At 54.1% G+C, this 20,220-nt stretch overlaps 1 protein-coding gene across 1 annotated transcript; it reads left to right on the top strand.

Annotated features, from left to right (window-relative positions):
- The first annotated feature begins 2,357 nt into the window (after window positions 1-2,357).
- DHX34 (DExH-box helicase 34) lies at window positions 2,358-9,177 on the top strand. The gene is made up of 15 exons (XM_055792462.1): window positions 2,358-2,738; window positions 3,686-3,955; window positions 4,781-4,883; window positions 4,963-5,180; window positions 5,320-5,494; window positions 5,611-5,804; window positions 5,973-6,074; window positions 6,220-6,453; window positions 6,528-6,695; window positions 6,785-6,887; window positions 7,020-7,126; window positions 7,213-7,470; window positions 7,592-7,768; window positions 7,863-7,986; window positions 8,243-9,177. The coding sequence occupies exons 1-15, from the start codon at window positions 2,358-2,360 to the stop codon at window positions 8,374-8,376; spliced, it is 2,748 nt and encodes a 915-aa protein (XP_055648437.1). The 3' UTR covers window positions 8,377-9,177.
- The last annotated feature ends 11,043 nt before the right edge of the window (window positions 9,178-20,220 follow it).

Below are 20,220 nucleotides of genomic sequence, written 5' to 3'. Positions count from 1 at the left end.
CAGGGGACACCCCTGGGGGTGGGTGGGCAGCCCTGGGGGGATGTCGAGGGGGCACCCATGGGTGTTGGGGAGGGGGCACCCCTGGGGGGTTCAGGGGACACTCCTGGGGGTGGGTGGGCAGCCCTAGGGGGATGTCAGGGGGGCACCCATGGTTCTGGGGGGCCCCGGGGGTCTTGGGGGTGCACCCCCTGGGGACTGGGGGGCCTGGAAGGGTCAGAGGGGCCCTGGGGGGGGGTCCTGGGGGTGTGTGTGTGTTTGGCAGGAACCCCTGGGGGGGTTGGGGGGCCTGGAGGGGTCAGGGGGGTCCTGGGGGGGGGGGTGGGGGTTGGGCAGGAACCTCTGGGGGGGATTGGGGGGCCTGGAGGGGTCAGGGGGGTTGTGGGGGGGGGTCTGTGAGGGGGGGTTGGCACCTCCAGAGGTGGGGGCCCTGGGGAGGTTTGGGGGTCCCTGGGGGGGGTTGTGGGGAAGAATCGGTGCCCCAGGGGGGGTCCTGGGGGGGGTTGGTACCTCCCATAGGTGGGGGTCTTCGGGGGGTTTGGGGGGGATTCCAGGTGGGGTTGGTGCCCCCGGTGGGTCCCCTGGGGGGGAGGGGGGGGGGGGGCACCCATGGGGGGGTTCAGACTTGGTACCCAGAAACCTTTCTTCACTGGGGGGGGGGGGGTGGGGTGTCAAATGCCCTCCGGCGTGTTTTTAGGGAGGGGGGTGATGTCCTGTCGGCGTCTTTAAGGCGAAAACATCCTTAATGATATGGTTTGATATGGTTTGATATGGTTTGATATGGCTTAATGTGGTTTAATACAGTCTAGTCTAATACGGTTTAATACGGTTTAATACGGGCTAGTTTAATATGCTTTGATACGGTTTAGTACAGTTTAGTATGGTTTAGCGTGATCTACTTTAACGTGGTTTAATTTGATTTGATCTGGTTTGATGTGGTCTAGTCTAATAATAGTTTGATATGGCTTGATAGAACGTGGCTTAATATGGTTTATAATACAGTCTAGTCTGGTTTGATGTAGCCCGGTTTGGCACGGTTTGATACAGCCCGGTTTGGCACGGACCGGTTTGATACAGCCCGGTTTGGCACGGACCGGTTTGGTACGGTTTGATATAGACTGGTTGAATGGGTTTTAATACGGTTTAATATATTCTAGTCTAATATGGTTTGATAGGGTTTAAGTTTAATACAGCCTAGCCTGGCCTGGCCTGGCCTGGTTTGGCCTAGCCTGGTTTAGCCTGGCCTGGCCTGGCCTGCCCTGGCCTGGTTTAGCCTGGTTTAGCCTGGCCTGGCCTGGCCTAGCCTCGTTTAGCCTGGCCTGGCCTGGTTTAGCCTGGCCTGGCCTGGTTTGGCCTGGTTTAGCCTGGCCTGGCCTGGTTTGGCCTGGTTTGGCCTGGCCTGGCCTGGTTTGGCCTGGCCTGGTTTGGCCTGGCCTGGCCTGGTTTGGCCTGGTTTGGCCTGGCCTGGCCTGGTTTGGCCTGGCCTGGTTTGGCCTGGCCTGGCCTGGCCTGGCCTGGCCTGGCCTGGCCTGGTTTGGCCTGGCCTGGTTTGGCCTGGTTTGGCCTGGTTTGGCCTGGCCTGGCCTGGTTTACCCTGGCCTGGCCTGGCCTGGTTTACCCTGGCCTGGCCTGGCCTGGCCTGGTTTACCCTCCCTGGCCTGGCCTGGCCTGGCCTGGTTTACCCTCCCTGGCCTGGCCTGGTTTACCCTGGCCTGGCCTGGCCTGGCCTGGCCTGGCCTGGTTTGGCCTAGCCTGGCCTGGCCTGGTTTGGCCTGGCCTGGCCTAGCCTGGCCTGGCCTGGTTTGGCCTGGCCTGGCCTAGCCTGGCCTGGCCTGGTTTGGCCTGGCCTGGCCTGGTTTGGCCTGGCCTGGCCTGGCCTGGCCTGGCCTGGTTTGGCCTGGTTTGGCCTTGTTTGGCCTGGTTTATTCTGGCCTCGTTTAGCCTGGCCTGGTTTGATATGGTTCAATATAGTCTAGTCTAGCTTGGTTTAGCCCAGCTTAGCCTGGTTTAGCCTGATTTGATATGGTTTAATACAGTCTAGTCCAGCCTGGTTTAGCCGTGTCTGGTTTAATCTGGTTTAATCTGGTTTAATCTGGTTTAATCTGGTTTAATCTGGTTTAATCCAGTTTTGTCTAGCCTGGTTTAGTACAGTTCAGTATAGCTGGGTTTGATACAGCCTGGTTTAACGTGGTTCAGTCTAATATGGTTCAACATTGTTTAGCCCGAGTCGCCCCGATTCGCCCCGATTCGCCCCGAGTCGCCCCGATTCGCCCCGATACAGCTCGATATGCCCCGATACAGCCCGATAGAGCCCGATACACTTTGAATTTTGGGTAGGGGTCAGGCAATCGGCCCAGGGGATGGATTTGGTCCTTCCCGCCCGGCATTTTTGTCCCATTTTTTTTTTGCTGTCCCCCTCCCCGCCGCAGGTGGGCTACCAGATCCGCTTCGAGAGCAGCCGCTCGCCCGCCACCAGCATCCTTTTCCTGACGGAGGGGCTGCTGCTGCGGCAGGCGCAGCGGGAGCCCAGGCTGCCCGCCTACCGCGTCGTCATCGCCGACGAGGTCCACGAGCGGCACCTGCACGGCGATTTCCTGCTGGGCGTCCTGCGGCGCCTGCTGCCCGCGCGGCCCGACCTCAAGCTGGTGCTTATGTCGGCCACCATCAACATCCGCCTTTTTTCGGGATATTTCGGGGGTGCCCCCGTGCTGCAGGTGCCGGGAAGGATTTTTCCCATTTCGGTAAGATTTTCGGGATGGAGGAATCATTTTTCACATCTCGGTAATATTTGAGGGACGAATCGGTTTTTTTTTCCCATCTTGGGAAGATTTTTGGGATGAATCGTTTTTCCCATCTCGGTAAGATTTTAGGGACGTATCATTTTTCCCATCTCGGCAGGACTTTCAGGATAAATCATCGTTTTTCCCATCTCAGAAGATTTTAGGGACAAATTGTTTTTCCCATCTTGGTAAGATTTTCGGGACGAATCATTTTTCCCATCTTGGAAGATTTTCGGGACGAATCGTTTTTTCCATCTCGGAAGATTTTCGGGACGAATCGTTTTTTCCATCTCGGGAAGATTTCAGGGATGGGATGAATCGTTTTTCCCGTCTCAGTAAGATTTTTGGGATGAATCGTTTTTCCTGTCTTGGTAAGATTTTCGGGATGGATGAATCATTTTTCCCATCTCTGTAAGATTTTTGGGACAAATCGTTTTTCCCATCTGGGGAAGATTTTTGGGATGGGATGAATCATTTTTCCCATTTCGGGAAGATTTTCGGGAGGGAGGAATCATCGTTTTTCCCATCTCGGTAAGATTTTCGGGATGGATGAATCGTTTTTCCCATTTCGGGAAGATTTTCGGGAGGGAGGAATCATCGTTTTTCCCATCTGGGGAAGATTTTCGGGAGGGAGGAATCATTGTTTTTCCCATCTCGGTAAGATTTTCGGGATGGAGGAATCATCGTTTTTCCCATTTCGGTAAGATTTTCGGGAGGGAGGAATCATCGTTTTTCCCATCTCAGGAAGATTTTCGGGAGGGAGGAATCGTTTTTTTTTTCCCGTCTCGGTAAGATTTTCGGGACGAATTGTTTTTCCCTTCTTGGTGAGATTTTAGGGATGAATCTTGGCGCGGGGCGAACGTGAATCTCTCCCTGGAGCCAACGTGACCTCCCTGTCTCTCCTCCAGGTGATCTACCAACCGATCCCTAAGGAAGAAGGATCCACGGTGGGGAAATCGGGGAAAGCGGAGCGCCTGGATCCCCTCCCCTACCTGCGGGTGCTACAAGCCATCGACCACAAGTACCCGCCGGAGGAACGCGGGGACCTGCTGGTCTTCCTCAGCGGGGTGGCCGAAATCGGCGCGGTGCTGGAGGCGGCGCAGCCGTACGCTGCCCGGACGCAGCGTTGGATCATCCTCCCCTTGCACAGCACCCTCTCCGTGGCGGAGCAGGATAAGGTGGGCTCAACCTTGGGAATTGGGGGTGGGATTCTGGCACGGAGGGAAGAATCCCGGAGCCGTGACGCGGCGCTGGGTGGTTTTGGGGTGCAGTTTCCCGTCTGCAGAGGTTGGCTCCACGCTGGAGCCGGCCCTGTTGACCCAGGACTGTTATTTCATTATTTCTTCTTACCCAGGATTGTTATTTTTTTGTTATTTTTTCGTCTTCATGACCCAGGACCCTTATTTTGTTATTTCTTCCTACCCAGGATTGTTATTTTTTTGTTATTTTTTCGTCTTCATGACCCAGGACCCTTATTTCGTTATTTCTTCCTACCCAGGGTTGTTATTTTTTTGTTATTTTTTCGTCTTCATGACCCAGGACCGTTATTTCGTTATTTCTTCTTACCCAGGACCGTTATTTTTTTGTTATTTTTTCGTCTTCGGGTCTTCGTGACCCAGGACCGTTATTTCATTATTCTTACTCAGGATCGTTATTTTTTGGTTATATTTTGTCTTCGGGTCTTCCTGACTCAGGAAGTTATTTCATTATTTCTTCTTACCCAGGACCGTTATTTTTTGGTTATTTTTTGTTATTTTTTCATTTCAGGTCTTCGTGACCCAGGACCGTTATTTCATTACTTCTTCTCACCCAGAATCGTTACTTTTTTTGTTATTTTTTCATCTTCATGACCCAGGACCGTTATTTCGTTATTTCTTCTTACCCAGGACCATTGTTTTTTTGTTATTTTTTGTTATTTTTTCATTTCAGGTCTTTGTGACCCAGGACCGTTATTTCTTCTTACCCAGGATCGTTATTTTTTTTTATTATTTTTTCATCTTCAGGTCTTCGACGTGGCCCCTCCCGGTGTCCGTAAGTGCATCCTCGCCACCAACATTGCGGAGACCTCGGTGACCATCGACGGCGTCCGCTTCGTTCTGGATTCGGGTAAAAATTCCCCCTCCGGCTGCTCCCTCTCCTCCTGCCCTGTCTCCAGCTTCTCCATCCCTCCTCCTCCTCCTTCCAGGGAAGGTGAAGGAGATGAGTTACGATCCTCAGGGCAAACTCCAGCGCTTGCAGGAATTCTGGATCAGCCGGGCAAGCGCCGAGCAGCGGAAGGGTCGTGCCGGCAGAACCGGTCCCGGCGTCTGCTACCGGCTCTACGCTGAGTCCGACTACGATGCCTTTGCCCCCTACCCCGTGCCAGAGATCCAGCGGGTCGCCCTGGACGCTCTGGTGCTCCAGGTAAAATCGGGGATCCGTTTGCTGGCGGGGGGGGGGTGGAAATTTGGGGAGAGCTTGGAGGGGATGCATGGGGGGTTTCGTGAACCTCCGGGCTCTTCGGGTCGTCCCCGGGCTCGTTCTCCGCGCGTTTCTCTTTCAGTTGAAGAGCATGGGGCTGGGTGACCCCCGGACCTTCCCTTTCCTGGAGCCCCCTCCCCCCTCCAGCCTGGAGCTGGCCGTGCGCTACCTGAAGGACCAGGGAGCCCTGGATGAGGCTGAAGATCTGACGCCCATCGGGAACCTGCTGGCCCAGCTGCCGGTGGACGTGGTGGTGGGTGAGTAATCTGGGGGGGGGCGGGCGTCCCCTCGGAGCGGTGACGCTGTGAGGAGCCCTGGAGGGGTGGGGGGTCTCTCCCTTTGCCTTCACTGCCTCCCTGCCCTCCCCATGTAGGCAAGATGCTGGTCCTGGGCGCGCTGTTTGACCTGGCCGAGCCCACCCTGACGGTGGCGGCGGCGCTGAGCGTGGCGTCCCCCTTCCTGCGGGCTGCTCACCCCAATCCTGACTGCGCCACGGCCCGGCGGCCCCTCGAGAGCCCCCACGGGGACCCCCTAACGCTGCTCAATATCTTCAACCAGTGGGTCCAGGTGGGATTCCTGCCTAAGGGGGGGGCGGCGAGACGCGTTCGGGGTGGGGGGAGGTGGGCTTGAGGCTGCTGGGGGTGGGGGGGGGCGCTGCTTTTGGGGGTGCAGGGGGGGTGGGAAGGACAGGGTGTCTCTGTTGGGGGGGTGCTGAGCCGCGATGTCCCGGAGCAGGTGAAATCGGAGCGGGGTGGCAGCTCTCGGAAATGGTGCCGCCGCCGGGGTTTGGAGGAGCATCGGCTTTACGAAGCCGCCAACCTGCGGCGCCAGTTCCAGGTAGGGGCAGGATGCGACCTCGGATCCTCAGCTTTGGGCCGGAGAGGGAATTCCCAGTGCTGGGAAGAGCTGAAGCGGCTTGTGCTCCCCCAGCCTACCCATCTCCTGGCTGTGGGGGCTCAGCACCCTTCTCCTGCCGCCCCAGGAGCTTCTTCGAGACCACCAGCTTGTGGAGGAAACCTCCAGCCAGCCCAGCGACAGCTACAGCCGGCAGAGCCGACACCGGGAACGTCGGGAGCTGCACCGGCTCTGGCGTTCCCACGCGGAGACGGAGGGTCGGAAGCGCAAGGTGCTGCGGCTGCAGGATGGAGCAGGTGCCTCCTCTGGCGAGGAGGAGGAGGATGGTGGCACCCGTGGAAAGCACAGCGTCGATATCCAGGTGAGCCTCGCACAGCCGTCTCCTCCGCTGGGGAGGCAGGATCCGACCCTCTGGCGCTTTGCTCTCTTTTACAGGACGTCAAGTTCAAGCTCCGGCACGACGTGGCTGAGCTCCAGGCCGCATCCAGCTCGACCCTCTCCTGCTCGCAGCTCGCCCTGCTCAAGCTGGTGCTGTGCAGGGGGCTTTACCCCCAGCTGGCCGTGCCCGACGCGCTCAACAGCGGCCGCAAGGACTCCGATCAGGTCCGCCGCCGCCCCCCCCCTCGCCCTGGCGCCCACCTCGGGGGTCCCCTGCCGCCCTCCCCTCACCGCTCCTTTTGCTCTCGCCGCAGATTTTCCACACCAAAAGCAAGCAGGGTGTCGTGCTTCATCCCACCTGCGTCTTCGCCACCAGCCCGGAGCTGCTCCACGCCAAGGAGGGAGCGGGGACCAAAGGTGGGGTGACCCCTGGTTTTTTCTCCCTGGCTTTTTCCACGTCGGATGAAAGCGCTTCCAGCCCTTGGGGGGTTGGCAGATGTTGGGGGATGGGGTCTGGGGTCCAGCTGAGCCCCTTCCTCGCCCCCGTAGACCCCACGGAGGGGCTGAGCTGCCACCACCAGCTCCTCGCCTTCGTCTCGCTACTGGAGACCACCAAGCCCTACCTGGTGAACTGCGTCCGGGTGCCGGCCCTACATGTGAGCTCTTTGCTCTCCCCCTCCTCCTCCTCCTCTCCCAGCCCTCCCGGGAGCCTTCATCACCCCAAACCAGTTGTGTTTTCCAGACTCTCCTGCTCTTCTCCCGTTCCCTGGACACCAACGCGGACTGCACCCGGTTGGTAGCCGATGGCTGGCTGGAGCTCACCGTCCCCGACGCGGACACTGCCCTGCGCCTGCTCTCCACAGCCCTGCAGCTTCGCTCTTCCTGGGAAAAACTCCTCCACCAGCTGCTGGAAGGTCGGGAAGAGGAGTCGGGCCGCCGGCCGAGCTCCCGGGATGTATCCGCGCTCAGCCGGGGCTTGCGGGAGTTCCTGCGGATGGAGGTGGTGTGGCTGTGACCGTGGTCCGTGTGGCTTCCATCCTGCTCCGGTGCTTTGGATGCTGAGGAAGGATGAGGGGAGGTGGTGCAGCCCCCCACCCTGACGTCCCCGTGTCCCCTCGCAGGTGCCGCACCGCCTGCGCCAGCTCACAGGGCTGGAGAAACAGAACCTCTACATCGGTCCCCAAACCGTGGCCGCCGCCCCCCGCCTCCCGGGGCTCTTCCAGGGGATGGAGATGAAGCCTGACGAGGTGAAAGGTGGCCACAGGGTGACCGAATTTCTCACCTACAACTGCCTGGCCGTGAGTACGCCCACCGCCCCCCCCCCACACCCCGCCTCCTGCCCCGTCTGCCCCTCCCCGGGGGGGGTCTGAGCATCCCCTTCGCATCCCACAGACGGACACAGACCTCTACAGCGACTGCCTGCGGAGCTTCTGGACCTGCCCGCACTGCGATCTCCACATGCCCTTCACCCCCTTGGAGCGTATGTGCCACGAAAGCGCTTGCCGACCCTCCGAGGGTGAGTTTCCGCCCCCCCCCAGCCCCCAACCCAGGGGGGCTGGGACAAGGGACAGTCCGGGAGAACCAGCCGGGATCTCCCTGGGAAGAGCCCGGGTGGGATCTCCGCTCCGTGGGTGACCGAGGAGAGGGGTGGCAGCGTTTACGCCGGCTTTTAGGAGGGGATACCACCAAGAGCCGCATTTTGGCGGTGTGATACGGTCTGGCAGGGCTTCGGTTTCCCCCTGATCCCTGTTTTTCTCGGCGTTTTCCTGCAGCCCCCTCGGAAGAAGCTGCTGAAAGCTCATCCAAACCCTCCGCCCTCCAAAGACCCTACCACTGCGACGTTTGCCAGCAGGATTTCACCTTCACCCCCACGGAGATCCTGCGGCACAAGAAACAGCACCGGTGAGCGGAGCTTCGTGGGGGATGCTCCCGGTGAACGGTGGTGCTGAGCACCGCGGTGCCAGGATGGACCCCATCCCCCAGGAGAAGCAGGGGACCCCCGTAACGGGGGAGGAGCCACCGCCTCCGTTGCCCTCGGTGAGTCTGGCTGGATCCCAGAAGGAATTTGGGGGCTTGGGGATATCCCGGTGGCTCGTCGCGGTGTTGGTCGTCCTCAAGTAGGGGCAACCTGGTTTTACTCTCCTGTCTTTTTTTTTTTAAAAAAAATAAATAATATTTTGGAGAAAGTTGGCACCAGCCCGAGTGTGGGTGCAGCGGGGTCGGGGGGCTGGAGGACAAGGGGCATTTGGGGGGGGGGGTCTCCTGCCTGCGATGCTGCCAGGCACGGCGTGGCCAGAGTGTGGCACTCCTCTACCGGCATCCTCGCTGCCTCATCTCTGCTCCCTGTATCCCGTGGGAAAACAGGACTCAACCCCCCCATCCCCCCCCCCCCCCCATATTAATATCGCGTGACCTGAGCATCCCTTTGGAGGACGCTCGCTCCCAACCTGGCGAGAAGATAACGGAATAAAGGTGTTGCCTTAGGAATTCTGCTCCAGTGCTTTTTGGAGCTAAAAAACCTGGAAAAAGGCAAATCCAGAGCGGCTCGCACCCCTGTGCCCCCCGCGGGGGCAAATGCCGCGATGGCAGGAGCTTCTCCGCTGTCTAAACCCATTTAAAATGCATTAATTAGCAGCTTCGTGCACTGCGTTAAGCTCAAGCAGGGTTATTGGCGGGGCCTTTCCTAATTAAAAACCATTTGATGGTATTTTGAGTTCTGTGGCACGTCGCGTTTTAGTCGCCTGGCAAAGAAAATAATGAAAAAGCGAGGTTTGAAAATAAATAATGAAAAAGCGGGGTTTGAAAATAAATAATGAAAAAGCGGGGTTTGACCATCCTTTTGATGCTTTGGGGTAAGGAGCTGCTCCAAGGGCAAAGTTTCCCGGGATTTCAAATCTTTTCAGCCTCGCGATTTTCTGTAAGGAATTAACCGTCGCTGGCGGTGTCACAGCGTTTGCATGAATTAATTAAGCAGGTGATTTGCTGAGCGGATTATTTGGGGTGGGTGGGATGCTAATTCAGGTCTTGACCACCCGTCTCTTAGCTGGGTGCCATCCCACCCGGGTTTTTGGGATACAGGGAGAGCAGTCTCCCCCAAATTTAGCAGCGGGGAGCAGCGGGGGGGGGGTGATGCTCCTGTTGCCATGGCAGCCAGGCGGGATGGGAGATGCTTCTGCCATGGCAACGGGCATCAGATGGGTTTGGCTTTGCTGTTTTCGGCTACAGGAGCCCCAGTTCTTTGCCCTCCCCAGTAGGTCGAGCGATGGAGGGTGATTTAAATCCCAGCTGATGTTTCTGGAAGCCAAATGTCTGCAACAGTCCGGCTCCACGTGCCTGAGATGCTCTGAAAATATATATATATTTTTTTTTTAACCCCCCCCGAAAGCTGGGCTTTGCTTTCCAGGATGCCAACGGCCGTTTGGTCCCCAGTTCCTGGGCCAGGGGGCTACTTCAGCTTCATTCTGGGCCACCTGACCCTACTAAATGCCACCCCCAACCCACCCGGACCCCCTCCTCCGGTTTCATTTAACCAAATTTAATATTCTCGCCTTTGTGAGAACCCAGCAGCAATAATCGTTGGGGATCGTAAAGCACAGACCTGCTCTGGCTGTTGACCACCCTCTTGGGAAAAAAAAAAACCCAAAAACAAAAACAAACAAAAAAACCACCCACAATTTAATTTTTTCCTTTAATGTAAAGCCTTATTGCTTTTAAACCGAGCTTGGAGCAAGTTTGCATAACAGAAAATGAAATAAGGTCGCCACGGCCATAAAAATGGGATTAATTTACTTGGGGGCCAGCTAATAAATGCTACAAATTCATCTAACATGAGAAAGAAGTTGGATTTTTAAAGGAATTTATCCATGTTTCCATCCCTGCGGTGGCCGTGGGCTGTTTGTGCCCTGGGGTTTGCTCCCAGGTGTTGTAAAACTGGAGGTTGGTGTAAGCGCAGGAGGGTCAGTCCTGGGGCTGATCCTCGTCAACGCCGTCGTTAACGACCTGGGTGACCTCATCAGGTGCTCCCAAGGAAAGCTTAATGCTTAAATAATTAAAAAAAACCCCCATAATTATATATATAATTAAAAAAAAGTATATAAAATAATAATAATAATTTTTTTTCCTTTACAAATGAGGGCTTCTTCCCAGCAACAGCGAGCAGAGAGTTGGGTGGTTTTTGGTTTTTGGAGTTTTTTTTGTTTTTTGTTTTTTTTTTTTTTTAAATTTAATCTCAATTTGCACACACTGAGCAATTACCCAGCCGCCCTCTTCAACCCTAGCGAACGGCCTAATTTGTCCTTGGCAGTTATTAATATTATTATTATTTATTTTCCCAGAGGTTGAGGTAAAACGCGTGAGCCTCTAGATGAAACCGATGGCGCGTTGTTTGGGAATAATTAATGTTAATTGTTCCAGAGGTCAAGAGCTCTTCACCGCGCGGTGATGCTCTCCGGTGCAGCTCCATCCCAGCAAACCTCCTCCTGCCTCGGCACGTTTTTTGATTCCTGAGGATCTGATTTATCGGGAAGAATCCCATTTTTTTCTCCAGCCTTGAAGTTCGTAGCCAGATTTATCAGCAGAAATCCATCTTTTCCAACCTTAACACTGATCTATTCGCCCCGCTGCCCTTTAGGTTGTGCACGCTGGGGAATCATATCCGTAATTAGGAAATAATTAACCACGGAGCCAGGGAGGAGTGGGAATGCTGACTCAGCATCCACTGGAGATCGGTGGTTGCACGGTAAGCCCAGCGTGGGATTTCTCCCCCTGGATCCAACGTGCAATCAACCTCAGGTGGAGTACTGAAAATGGAAAAAACCCTTTTCCAACTGAATTCCACCAGCTTTGTGCTGGAAAAAAGGATTTATTTTTTTTTTATTTTTAATTTTTTTCCCCCTCTTTTTTCCCCAAAGAAACGGGATTTTAACTCACGTGCCCATGGAAGATGCTCTTAATAGGAAACCTATTGAGAACCTATCCTATGAATAGGAACCTATCGTTCTTATACAATACTTGAAATTTATAAGGTGTGAGATGCGATTATAAGGGGGGGACAGGAGGCAAATAAATGTCGCGTCCATCCTGGACTTCTTGATGCCACCACCGTGGCAAAGGGGTGGTCCCAACCCCTCCCCCAAACATTCCAGACCCAGGAATCTTGCTGTTCCCACCACCCAAATCCACCATTTGATTTCTGTATTCCAATAGAGTTTCTGACTTTTGGAGTTTTTTGGGTCGTTGTTGATTAAAATATATACGATACTAAAAAAAAAAAATTAAAAAATTATTGATTAACCCCTCTTCTTGAGGGGTCGTTTGGATTGGGGCTTTTGGATGTTGTGTGAGATCCACGCCGAGCGTCTTGCAGCCTGCAGAGAGCAGCCTTTCCCTCCTCGAACGCTCCCAGCTCTCCGCTTTTTATTAAAATACTGAAAATTGGCCAAAGCCCGAGCATCCTGCTCCCTCCCGTCTGCTGTCACCCACGACGGCGAGATGAAGATCCCTAAAGGCTCCCCAAAAGTCCCAAGTTGCCTCACCAAGCAGGAGATGAGAATTTCCTTCTTTCTTCTTCGGATTCAAGTGTCACGTTGGGTGGGGTGGGAAGAAAAATCCAGGTTTTTAGGGGAAAGATGTTCATCTTCTCGTGTGAATGCAGAACTTGGGACTTTATGAAGCATCCTGAGACCTACAATAAAACGAGGTTTGGTTCCTGCTCGTGATCTGCACATCAAGACTTGCGTGAGTGAGCCAAAATTGGGTGAAACGCGGTGGTTTGAGGTATTTGTGCTACTTGCTCGCGAGCCGTTCCTGCTGCCGCTGCCTGGATAACTTTTCAGGATCATCTTCTGCTACTGGAGTCCTTCCTACCCCATCGACCCCACTGCGTCAACCACCAGCCACCTCCTCCCTGCCCGGCACCCTGCAGCCAACGCAGCATCGCGTGAGCAACCCCGATGATGGAAGAAGGCTCCGAGAAGCTGGATGAGGACAACGTGCTCACAAAGCTCGGAAAAGCAAATAGGAGGTGACCACAGCTACCTCCAAGGAGCTGAACTTACCCCAGCGCTAGGAGGACCACGAGTGACCTTCATCGTCATCAAATGGCTCTATCAGTTGAGTTGGCCAACTGGCCTTTCCTAAAATAAGCTGAAGAAAGAAAGAGCGCCCTGGTGTAACGTCACGGTGGAAGGTTACGTGTGGCTCTGCCCCACACAGAATATAAAAATTAATGAGTAAAATGAGCTTCAACCCAGGGCTGCCTCCCCGTTGACTTGGGACACCAACCTGGTGAGCATCCAGAAACGGGACTCGTGCTGCGGTTCAGCCAGATATTGCAATTGCAATATTATACTTGTGATTATTTTTTTTTTCCAGTCGGCTGCTGACTCGCTTTTCTAAACTGACCGCCCCCCCTGGTGATGTCAAATATTTTCAAATAAATAAATTTGGCTTAAAATATTAAACCCGCCTTGGGGGGAGTATCTAGAGGAACCCAGTTGAGGAGCTCTAGGCTTCGACAATGTGGTTGTTTGGCTCCAATCCCAGAAAATGAAGATCCTGGGCAGTTTGTGGTGGGGGTCCCCACGCTCCTGCCCATCCCTGCTCCAGGAACATCCCCCCCCCCCGCCAATCCCATTTCCCCCCCCCCCCGCGGTCCTGGCAAGTCATGCTGCTGGGGCTGGCGGGTGGCGAGGCGATGCCGGCGTGTCAGGTGGTAATTTTATTCCCATTTTTTTTTCTGCGTGACACAGACTGTCTGCCTCCTTGACAGCTCAGCTGTCTCCGAAGCGCCTGTTTATGCAGCTGGAGAAGGAAGGAAGACGGGCAGGTGGGGGAGCAGTGGCTGCTGGAGCCAGAAAGAGCCATATTTTATATATATATATATAAAATCTGTGCCTCTGTCCACGCAGACACCTTGTTGCATCCTCCAAAGGTTTTCCACTGGCTCCTAGCATCACCTTTGCAAAGCAAAAAAAAAATAATATCTGCTTGATCCCCACCCCCTGGCAAAAAAAAAAAAAAAAAAAAAAGGGTCTGGGTTTGCCAAAACATCTTGTCCCCAAACCCAGAAGTGCCACCTCCAAATTAATTGCTAATTACTCATTTGGTGGGTGGGCTGGACCTTTGGTTGATGGCCCTGCTCTGCGTACGGGGAGATGCAGGGATGGTGGGTAGAGGGAACAAAACCTTGACGGAGGACGTGGACATCCCGGAGGTCCCTGTCCCACCAGGGTGGGGATAATGTCATTTCTTGGGGGTGGCATCATCATCGAGCAATTATTTCCTCTGGGTGGGACGTTGAGGGGGGCTGGTGACCAGAGGGGACGAGGATGCTCCAGCCTGTATTTCATCCTGCACCCCAGCACGGGGCTGTGCAGCCACAGGACCCCTACCCTGAGCAAGGGAACCCCAGTTCCTCTGCTGACCATGAGCCGGAGGGGACCTGGGGGGCACCAAGGGTCTCGCTGGGATCATTTCCAGCTCTAGAGAGGAGCTTCTCCTATTCAAAGAGCTGGGATACAGCCAAGAATCAGCTTTACAAGCTCCAAACTGCTGCTGGAACCGAGTTTTCTTGTTTTTCCAAGATCCTTCACGGCTCGCTTGCTCCTCAAACCCCCTCTAGAAGCTGTTTTTTGGAAGGCTGGCTCCTGCTCTCTGCATCTCGCAGGATTTGCACTCCCCCCCGCCTTATGCCAGCTGCCTGTAACTCAGCGGAGAATCACTTCCCAGGTCAACACTGAACAATCGTGAAGCCTCGTTAGCTTTAATTTTCCTTCTCTTGATTTTGGGTCATTGTCCGGGTAGGAAACCAACACCTCCGGGTGATGGAGAGTCTCTGCATTCCCTCTCCGGACCAGGTTCAGCATCTCCCAAAGCAAAGTGGGTGGAGAGCATCCTTGGATGGAGGAGGCAGCACGAGAACATCCAGGAAGGTCATGAAGGACTCAGAAATTAATTAAAATGTGGCTCCCCAAAGCGTCGCAGCCTTGACGTGAGGCCGTTCTCCCGCATCGCATTGGCCGCTATGAGCCCTTTGCGTGCTTCCTCCTCTCCTGAAAACATTCCGAGCTTTCCTACGGGATAAATCAACCTGTGCTGGCTGGTTTCCCAAAGTTTTTAACCGGAGACAACCCAAGTGGCGTGGCTGCATAATTAATGCCACTAATGAATAATGGAGCGAGGCTAATGTTGCATGCATTTTTCATGCTGGTGGTCGGGGAGGTTGGCTTTGAAATGACTCCTCCGGCCAAGCAGCGGTCGGGGATCAACCGCGGGAGATGAAGGCTGCTAACGGCAGCAATGACCCTACGGATGCTCATCCCGGAGGAAAAATGGTTGGGAAAGATGGAGCTCGTTGGAAAAAAAAACACCCAACCAACCAAAAAACCCCACCTCCTGCAGATGAGCAGCCGGGCTGAAATGAGATTACTCGGAATTATGCTGTGGAAAACGAATTTTCTTCCTCTAGGTGATGGAGAGACACCAAACGGATGCTTCAGCCGGTGGATGTGCCGGCGGTTTTTGGTTTTATTTTTCTCTTTTCCCTTTTCCTTCCTATAATCCGTCCGCTCGATGCCTCGTCAGAGAGGAGCCTGCGGTATCGCGTGAACTTGGCCTGATGCGCCGTGTGGCCGGGCTTGCCAAGGCGATGGGGGCACCGGGGGGGGGGGGATGCTTCCTTGGGAAAAGCTCATGGATCTTGCTGGGAGAGCCTGGGGATGCTGCCACCCCTGCTCCTCTTGCTGCACCCTCTGCCCTCAATGCCCGGGGGTGTCCCCCTCCCTTGCTGTTGCACAGCACCCCTTCTTCTAAACCCTGCTTCGCCTCTTGCAGGTGCAAAACGCTTTTGCTGTCCCCTTTGCTGAGCCAAAGGGGCTCCGACGGTGCAAAATAATCCTGGGCATCCCCGATTATTATTTTCCTGACATTGCAGAATAAATAATTTTCTTCTGCCTTAGCCCCGCTCACCCAAAATGATGATTTTTACTGGTGCGTATCCTGTAGTTTGCAGGAGCACAACTCTTTTCCCAAGATGTGACCTTCTCCCTGCCCCCACAAGCTCCGGGCGATGTTTTCCTCCTCCCGACTCCGAGATGCGCCGCCGCTATCGATCGCGCCGCCTGCCTCGGGGATTTATTTTTGCAGCCTGGTGTCGGCGGGCGAATGTGATTGACGGGCTGGAGCTGGCTCCTCTGCGCTTACGAAGGAAAACAGAGGCAAACAGCGTTTTTCCCTTCCTCGGATTTCAAGGACAAGGAAATTTCCTCCTCCAAGGTGTCAAGGCTGCTCCTGGAGGAGAGGACGCAGATCCCAGGGCTCTCTCCATCACCTCACTCTGGGACAGTCAGGCTATTTACGGGTTCTTGGCACCATCCAGCCGCTTCCCCAGGAATTAAAGGAGGGGGAGGATGTAGTAGGGATGAAGGGATTGTCCTCAGGGTCGTGCTGGGTCCATGGAGGAAGGACTTTCTCATCACCCCCAAGAGCCCAGCAGGTCATCAGTAGGAGTCATTATCACTTTGATTCATGGACGTGAGATATTTGTGGACTTTCTTTACAAGATGTGCTGCTTCTCACTGCTCTCATCTAGTCCTCTTCTCTCTCTGATGGCCCCTCTCCTCTGCTCCATCCCCGTAGGGTGAGGGCAGTCCACCCATCTTCTCCTCTGCTCCATCTGTGCAGGATGAAGATGAGGATGAGGACAGACCACCCACGAGGATGAGGATGAGGATGAGGATGAGGATGAGGATGAGGATGAGGATGAGGATGAGGATGAGGGCAGCCCACCCACCTTCTCCTCGGCTCCATCTGTGTAGGATGAGGATGAGGATGAGGATGAGGATGAGGATGAGGATGAGGATGAGGATGAGGATGAGGATGAGGACAGCCCACCCACCTTCTCCTCGGCTCCATCTGTGTAGGATGAGGATGAGGATGAGGATGAGGATGAGGATGAGGATGAGGATGAGGATGAGGATGAGGATGAGGATGAGGACAGCCCACCCACCTTCTCCTCTGCTCCATCCACGTACAATGAGGTTGAGGACAGCCCACCCACCTTCTCCATCCATGTAGGATGAGGACAGCCCACCCACCTTCTCCTCTGCTTCATCCGTGTAGGATGAGGATGAGGATGAGGGCAGCCCACTCACCTTCTCCTCTGCTCCATCCATGTAGGATGAGGATGAGGACAGCCCACCCACCTTCTCCATCCGTGTAGGATGAGGACAGCCCACCCAGCAGACCAAACCCCAGGGTGGGGTGATCCTGCCGATCCTGCCTCATCTATTCCATTTGTATTCTCCTGATGGTTTCGTGGAGCCTGGCCGCTGTCTGAATTTCCATGACGGTGGAAATAAGGTAAGAGGAGGAACCAAGCCTGGGCTCCGAGCCACCAAGAGCAGGCAGAGATTTTTCATCTCTCTGAATTTTGTATTTGTGGGTTGGTTTTTTTTTTTTGGAGGCAAAACCAGGAGAGCTCACACACAGCAGCAGCCACCAGGCTTTTCCCTACCTTTCATCAAAAACCTCTTTTTAAAATTTTTAAATTTTTTTTTATCCTTCCCCCAGCTTAACAAAAGCACCTTCTCCTACAAAAGGTCACGTAGCTTCTGCAGCTGGGCACCACCACGGCGCAAGGCGCATGAGAGCAATCCAGTTTTCCCTGCCACACGTACAAAGCCAGGGTTGACGGCCTCCTCCGTGAGCTCTGCGGCATTTCTGCTCCTCTCCTTCTAGTGCTTTTGCACCTCAAACCCATCCAGCTCAGGGAGGTGACCCAGGACAACAAATCCCTGGCTCGGGCATTTATCTGTTTGCACAGCAGAGTCAAGCATCATCCTGCTCCAGTAAAAGGTCAAATACCAAGATTAAAATCCTACAGTCTTATTTTTTTTCCCACTAAAACCGCAAAAATCAAGTTCTTCGGGTCCTTTTACATCCCGTTTCTTTGGGAGAAACTCCTCTCCACCTCCTCCTCAGTGTTATTACACCAGGAAGGTGATACGGCAGGATTGTGTGCCACAGATACAGCCGACGAGAACATCAAGTTGAAAACTGGATGTGAACCTCACGTGGTTCAACAAGGAGAAGTGCAAAGTCCTGTCCTTAGGGAGAAAGAACCCCATAGCACCAGTCTACGCTGGGGGCCACCTGGCCGGAAAGCAGCTTGGCAGAGAAGGACCTGGGGGTGCTGGTGGACACCAAGTTGACCATGAGCCAATGACGTGCCCCTGGGGTGTGTTAGGCAAAGTATTGGCAGAAGGTCAAGGGAGGTGGTTCTTCTCTGTTCAGCACTGGTGAGGGCACGTCTGGAGTACCGCGTCCAGTTCTGGGCTCCCCAGTAGGAGAGATATGGGCATGCTGGAGAGTCTGGAGTACCGTGTCCAGTTCTGGGCTCCCCAGTAGGAGAGATATGGGCATACTGGAGAGTCTGGAGTACCGTGTCCAGTTCTGGGCTCCCCAGTAGGAGAGATATGGGCATGCTGGAGAGTCTGGAGTACCGTGTCCAGTTCTGGGCTCCCCAGTAGGAGAGATATGGGCATACTGGAGAGTCTGGAGTACCGTGTCCAGTTCTGGGCTCCCCAGTAGGAGAGATATGGGCATACTGGAGAGAGTCCAACAAGGGGCCATGGAGGTGATGAAGGGACTGGAGCATCTCTCCTGTGAGGAGCAGGGACTGTCCATCCTGGAGAAGGGATGATCTCATCAATGTATATAAACCTCCCGGTGGTGCCCAGTGATGGTCCCAGCGATGGGACCAAGAGCTGATGTCCAAACTAAAACACAGGATGTTCCCTCTGAACATCAAGAAACACTTTTTTTTTTTTACTGTGAGGGTGACCAAGCCCTGGCACAGGTTGCCCAAAGAGGTGGTGGACTCTCCATCCTTGGAGACATCCATCTGGACACGGTCCTGGGAACCAACTCTAGGTGGCCCTGGTTGAACCAGGTGTCCTCCAGAGGTCCCTTCCCACCTCAACCATGTCCTAATTTTGGATATAGCGGGCAGATTTTCAGAGGACCAAGGGTCATATGCGACCCACCATGCGAGACCAGAGATCTTGCACCTCCTGCACAGCACCAACCTTGGCTCCAAAGCTCCTCTTAATAAAACCTGAGCATCCTCTAAGTCTGACCTCAAAAAAACCCCCAAACCCACCCAAGGTCATCTCCAGCAGCGCTGTAGCTCACGGCTGGTGGATTGTTCTGTTCAGGAGGAAGAGACAGGGCATCATTAACCACCTTCCACCTCAACGCCGAGGAGGAAATATATGTCTTGACGTATGGCAGGCCATAAATTCGGCGGTGCGGCTCTGTTGTGATATACATCACCTCCTCCAGAGACCATCAGTCACCCTCTGCTGGCGCGTTTCTTTTTATTAGGTGACCAAAAAAAAAAAAAAAAAACCAAGCAAAAACGTTGGGTTGGTAAAACCCAATGTCTTCACCCCTCGTTGACCTCCAGCATCCGAGTGACCTAACGCGATTATTACTGCAGCTGCACCGACATTTTTGGGATAACGCTTACAGTTCCCCCCTGTAATTGAAAGCTCCACATGTCTGAAATAATTTTTTTTTTTTTTTTCTGGACTAAATAAGTCATCCAGCAGCAGGCAGGGGTGTCTTTTCATGTCATATACTGCTGAGACCCAAAAAATGCATGTAAAAAATCTGATGTCATCATAGAGATGACGTGATTGCTGTTACCGTTCCCCAAACCGTCACCTTCTTAGGGGCTCGCTGCACCTCCTGCAACACGGTGAAGGCTGCCCACCTGCAAGCAGAAGCCTTTGGTCTTCAGACAGTGCTTCCACACCAGGAACCACTCTCTTATGTTTTTTAAAAATGCACCTATATTCGTAATTAGGTGCCCAAGCGCGCAAATACCACCTGCAGAAGCTGCCCCAAAGAACCTTCTCCATCCTCAACGGAGTATGAGGGATCAAAGCCATAGGAGAAAGCTGACTGTGATCCCTCAGGATCCCAGAGAAAGGTTTCCTTGGTGGGTTGGGGCACCAGGATGTCTATTTTCTTTGGAGCAAACCTTCTGAGCTCACCTGCAATGAACTGGGGGGAATGGGCTTGGGTTTGGGTCATGCTGAGTTGTGTTTGCTCAGTAGCCAGGACCCTTGGCTCAGGATTCATGTCTGAGAGCTCAGGGAAGGTCCCAACCTCAAAAATATCTCATCATTCACATAAATATAATTTAATTGGCTTCTTGGATGAGTTGGAAAGTGCCGTCCTCCTGCAGCCGGTGGAGGTAAGCAAGAGAGGTGCTGAGCAGACCCTGGTTCCACCCTTCCGTGTCCCCAGGGCAGATGGGAGGAAAAAAAAAAAAAAAAGGGATGGGAAAAGTTTACGTTTGGCCTGGATCAGCTGTTTTCCTAGTGGATCTGTTGATAAAAACAGGAGCACCCCCCTGGAAAATGCCCGGGCGGGGGGTTTCTCCAGCCAGCCAAGGGCTGCGGGAGAGACTCCGCGCTCTCCATCACCCACGAGGGACGTCGCTGGCTTTTTCTACCCTGTGTAAGCAAACCAGCAGCCAGAGAGGAGCTTATTTAAATAGACGAAGCATCACATTTATCTTGTTGCTCGGCTCTCTGCCGGCGGCTTAATTGAAAGGGCTTTGCAGAGCTGAAAGCGTCTTAAGCGGTCGGAGAAGGGGTTTGTTACGCCGAGTGAAGCGTGGAAAGGAAAAGCAACCGTGCATCTGTCTTTTAATGAGAGAAGAAAAAAAAAAAAAAGTCCA

This window comes from Falco peregrinus, chromosome 20 (assembly GCF_023634155.1).
Source record: "Falco peregrinus isolate bFalPer1 chromosome 20, bFalPer1.pri, whole genome shotgun sequence".
In the NCBI taxonomy this organism is placed as follows: domain Eukaryota; kingdom Metazoa; phylum Chordata; class Aves; order Falconiformes; family Falconidae; genus Falco; species Falco peregrinus.
The sequence above is the reverse complement of the archived record's forward strand: the minus strand, read 5'-3'. Positions and strand labels throughout refer to the sequence as shown.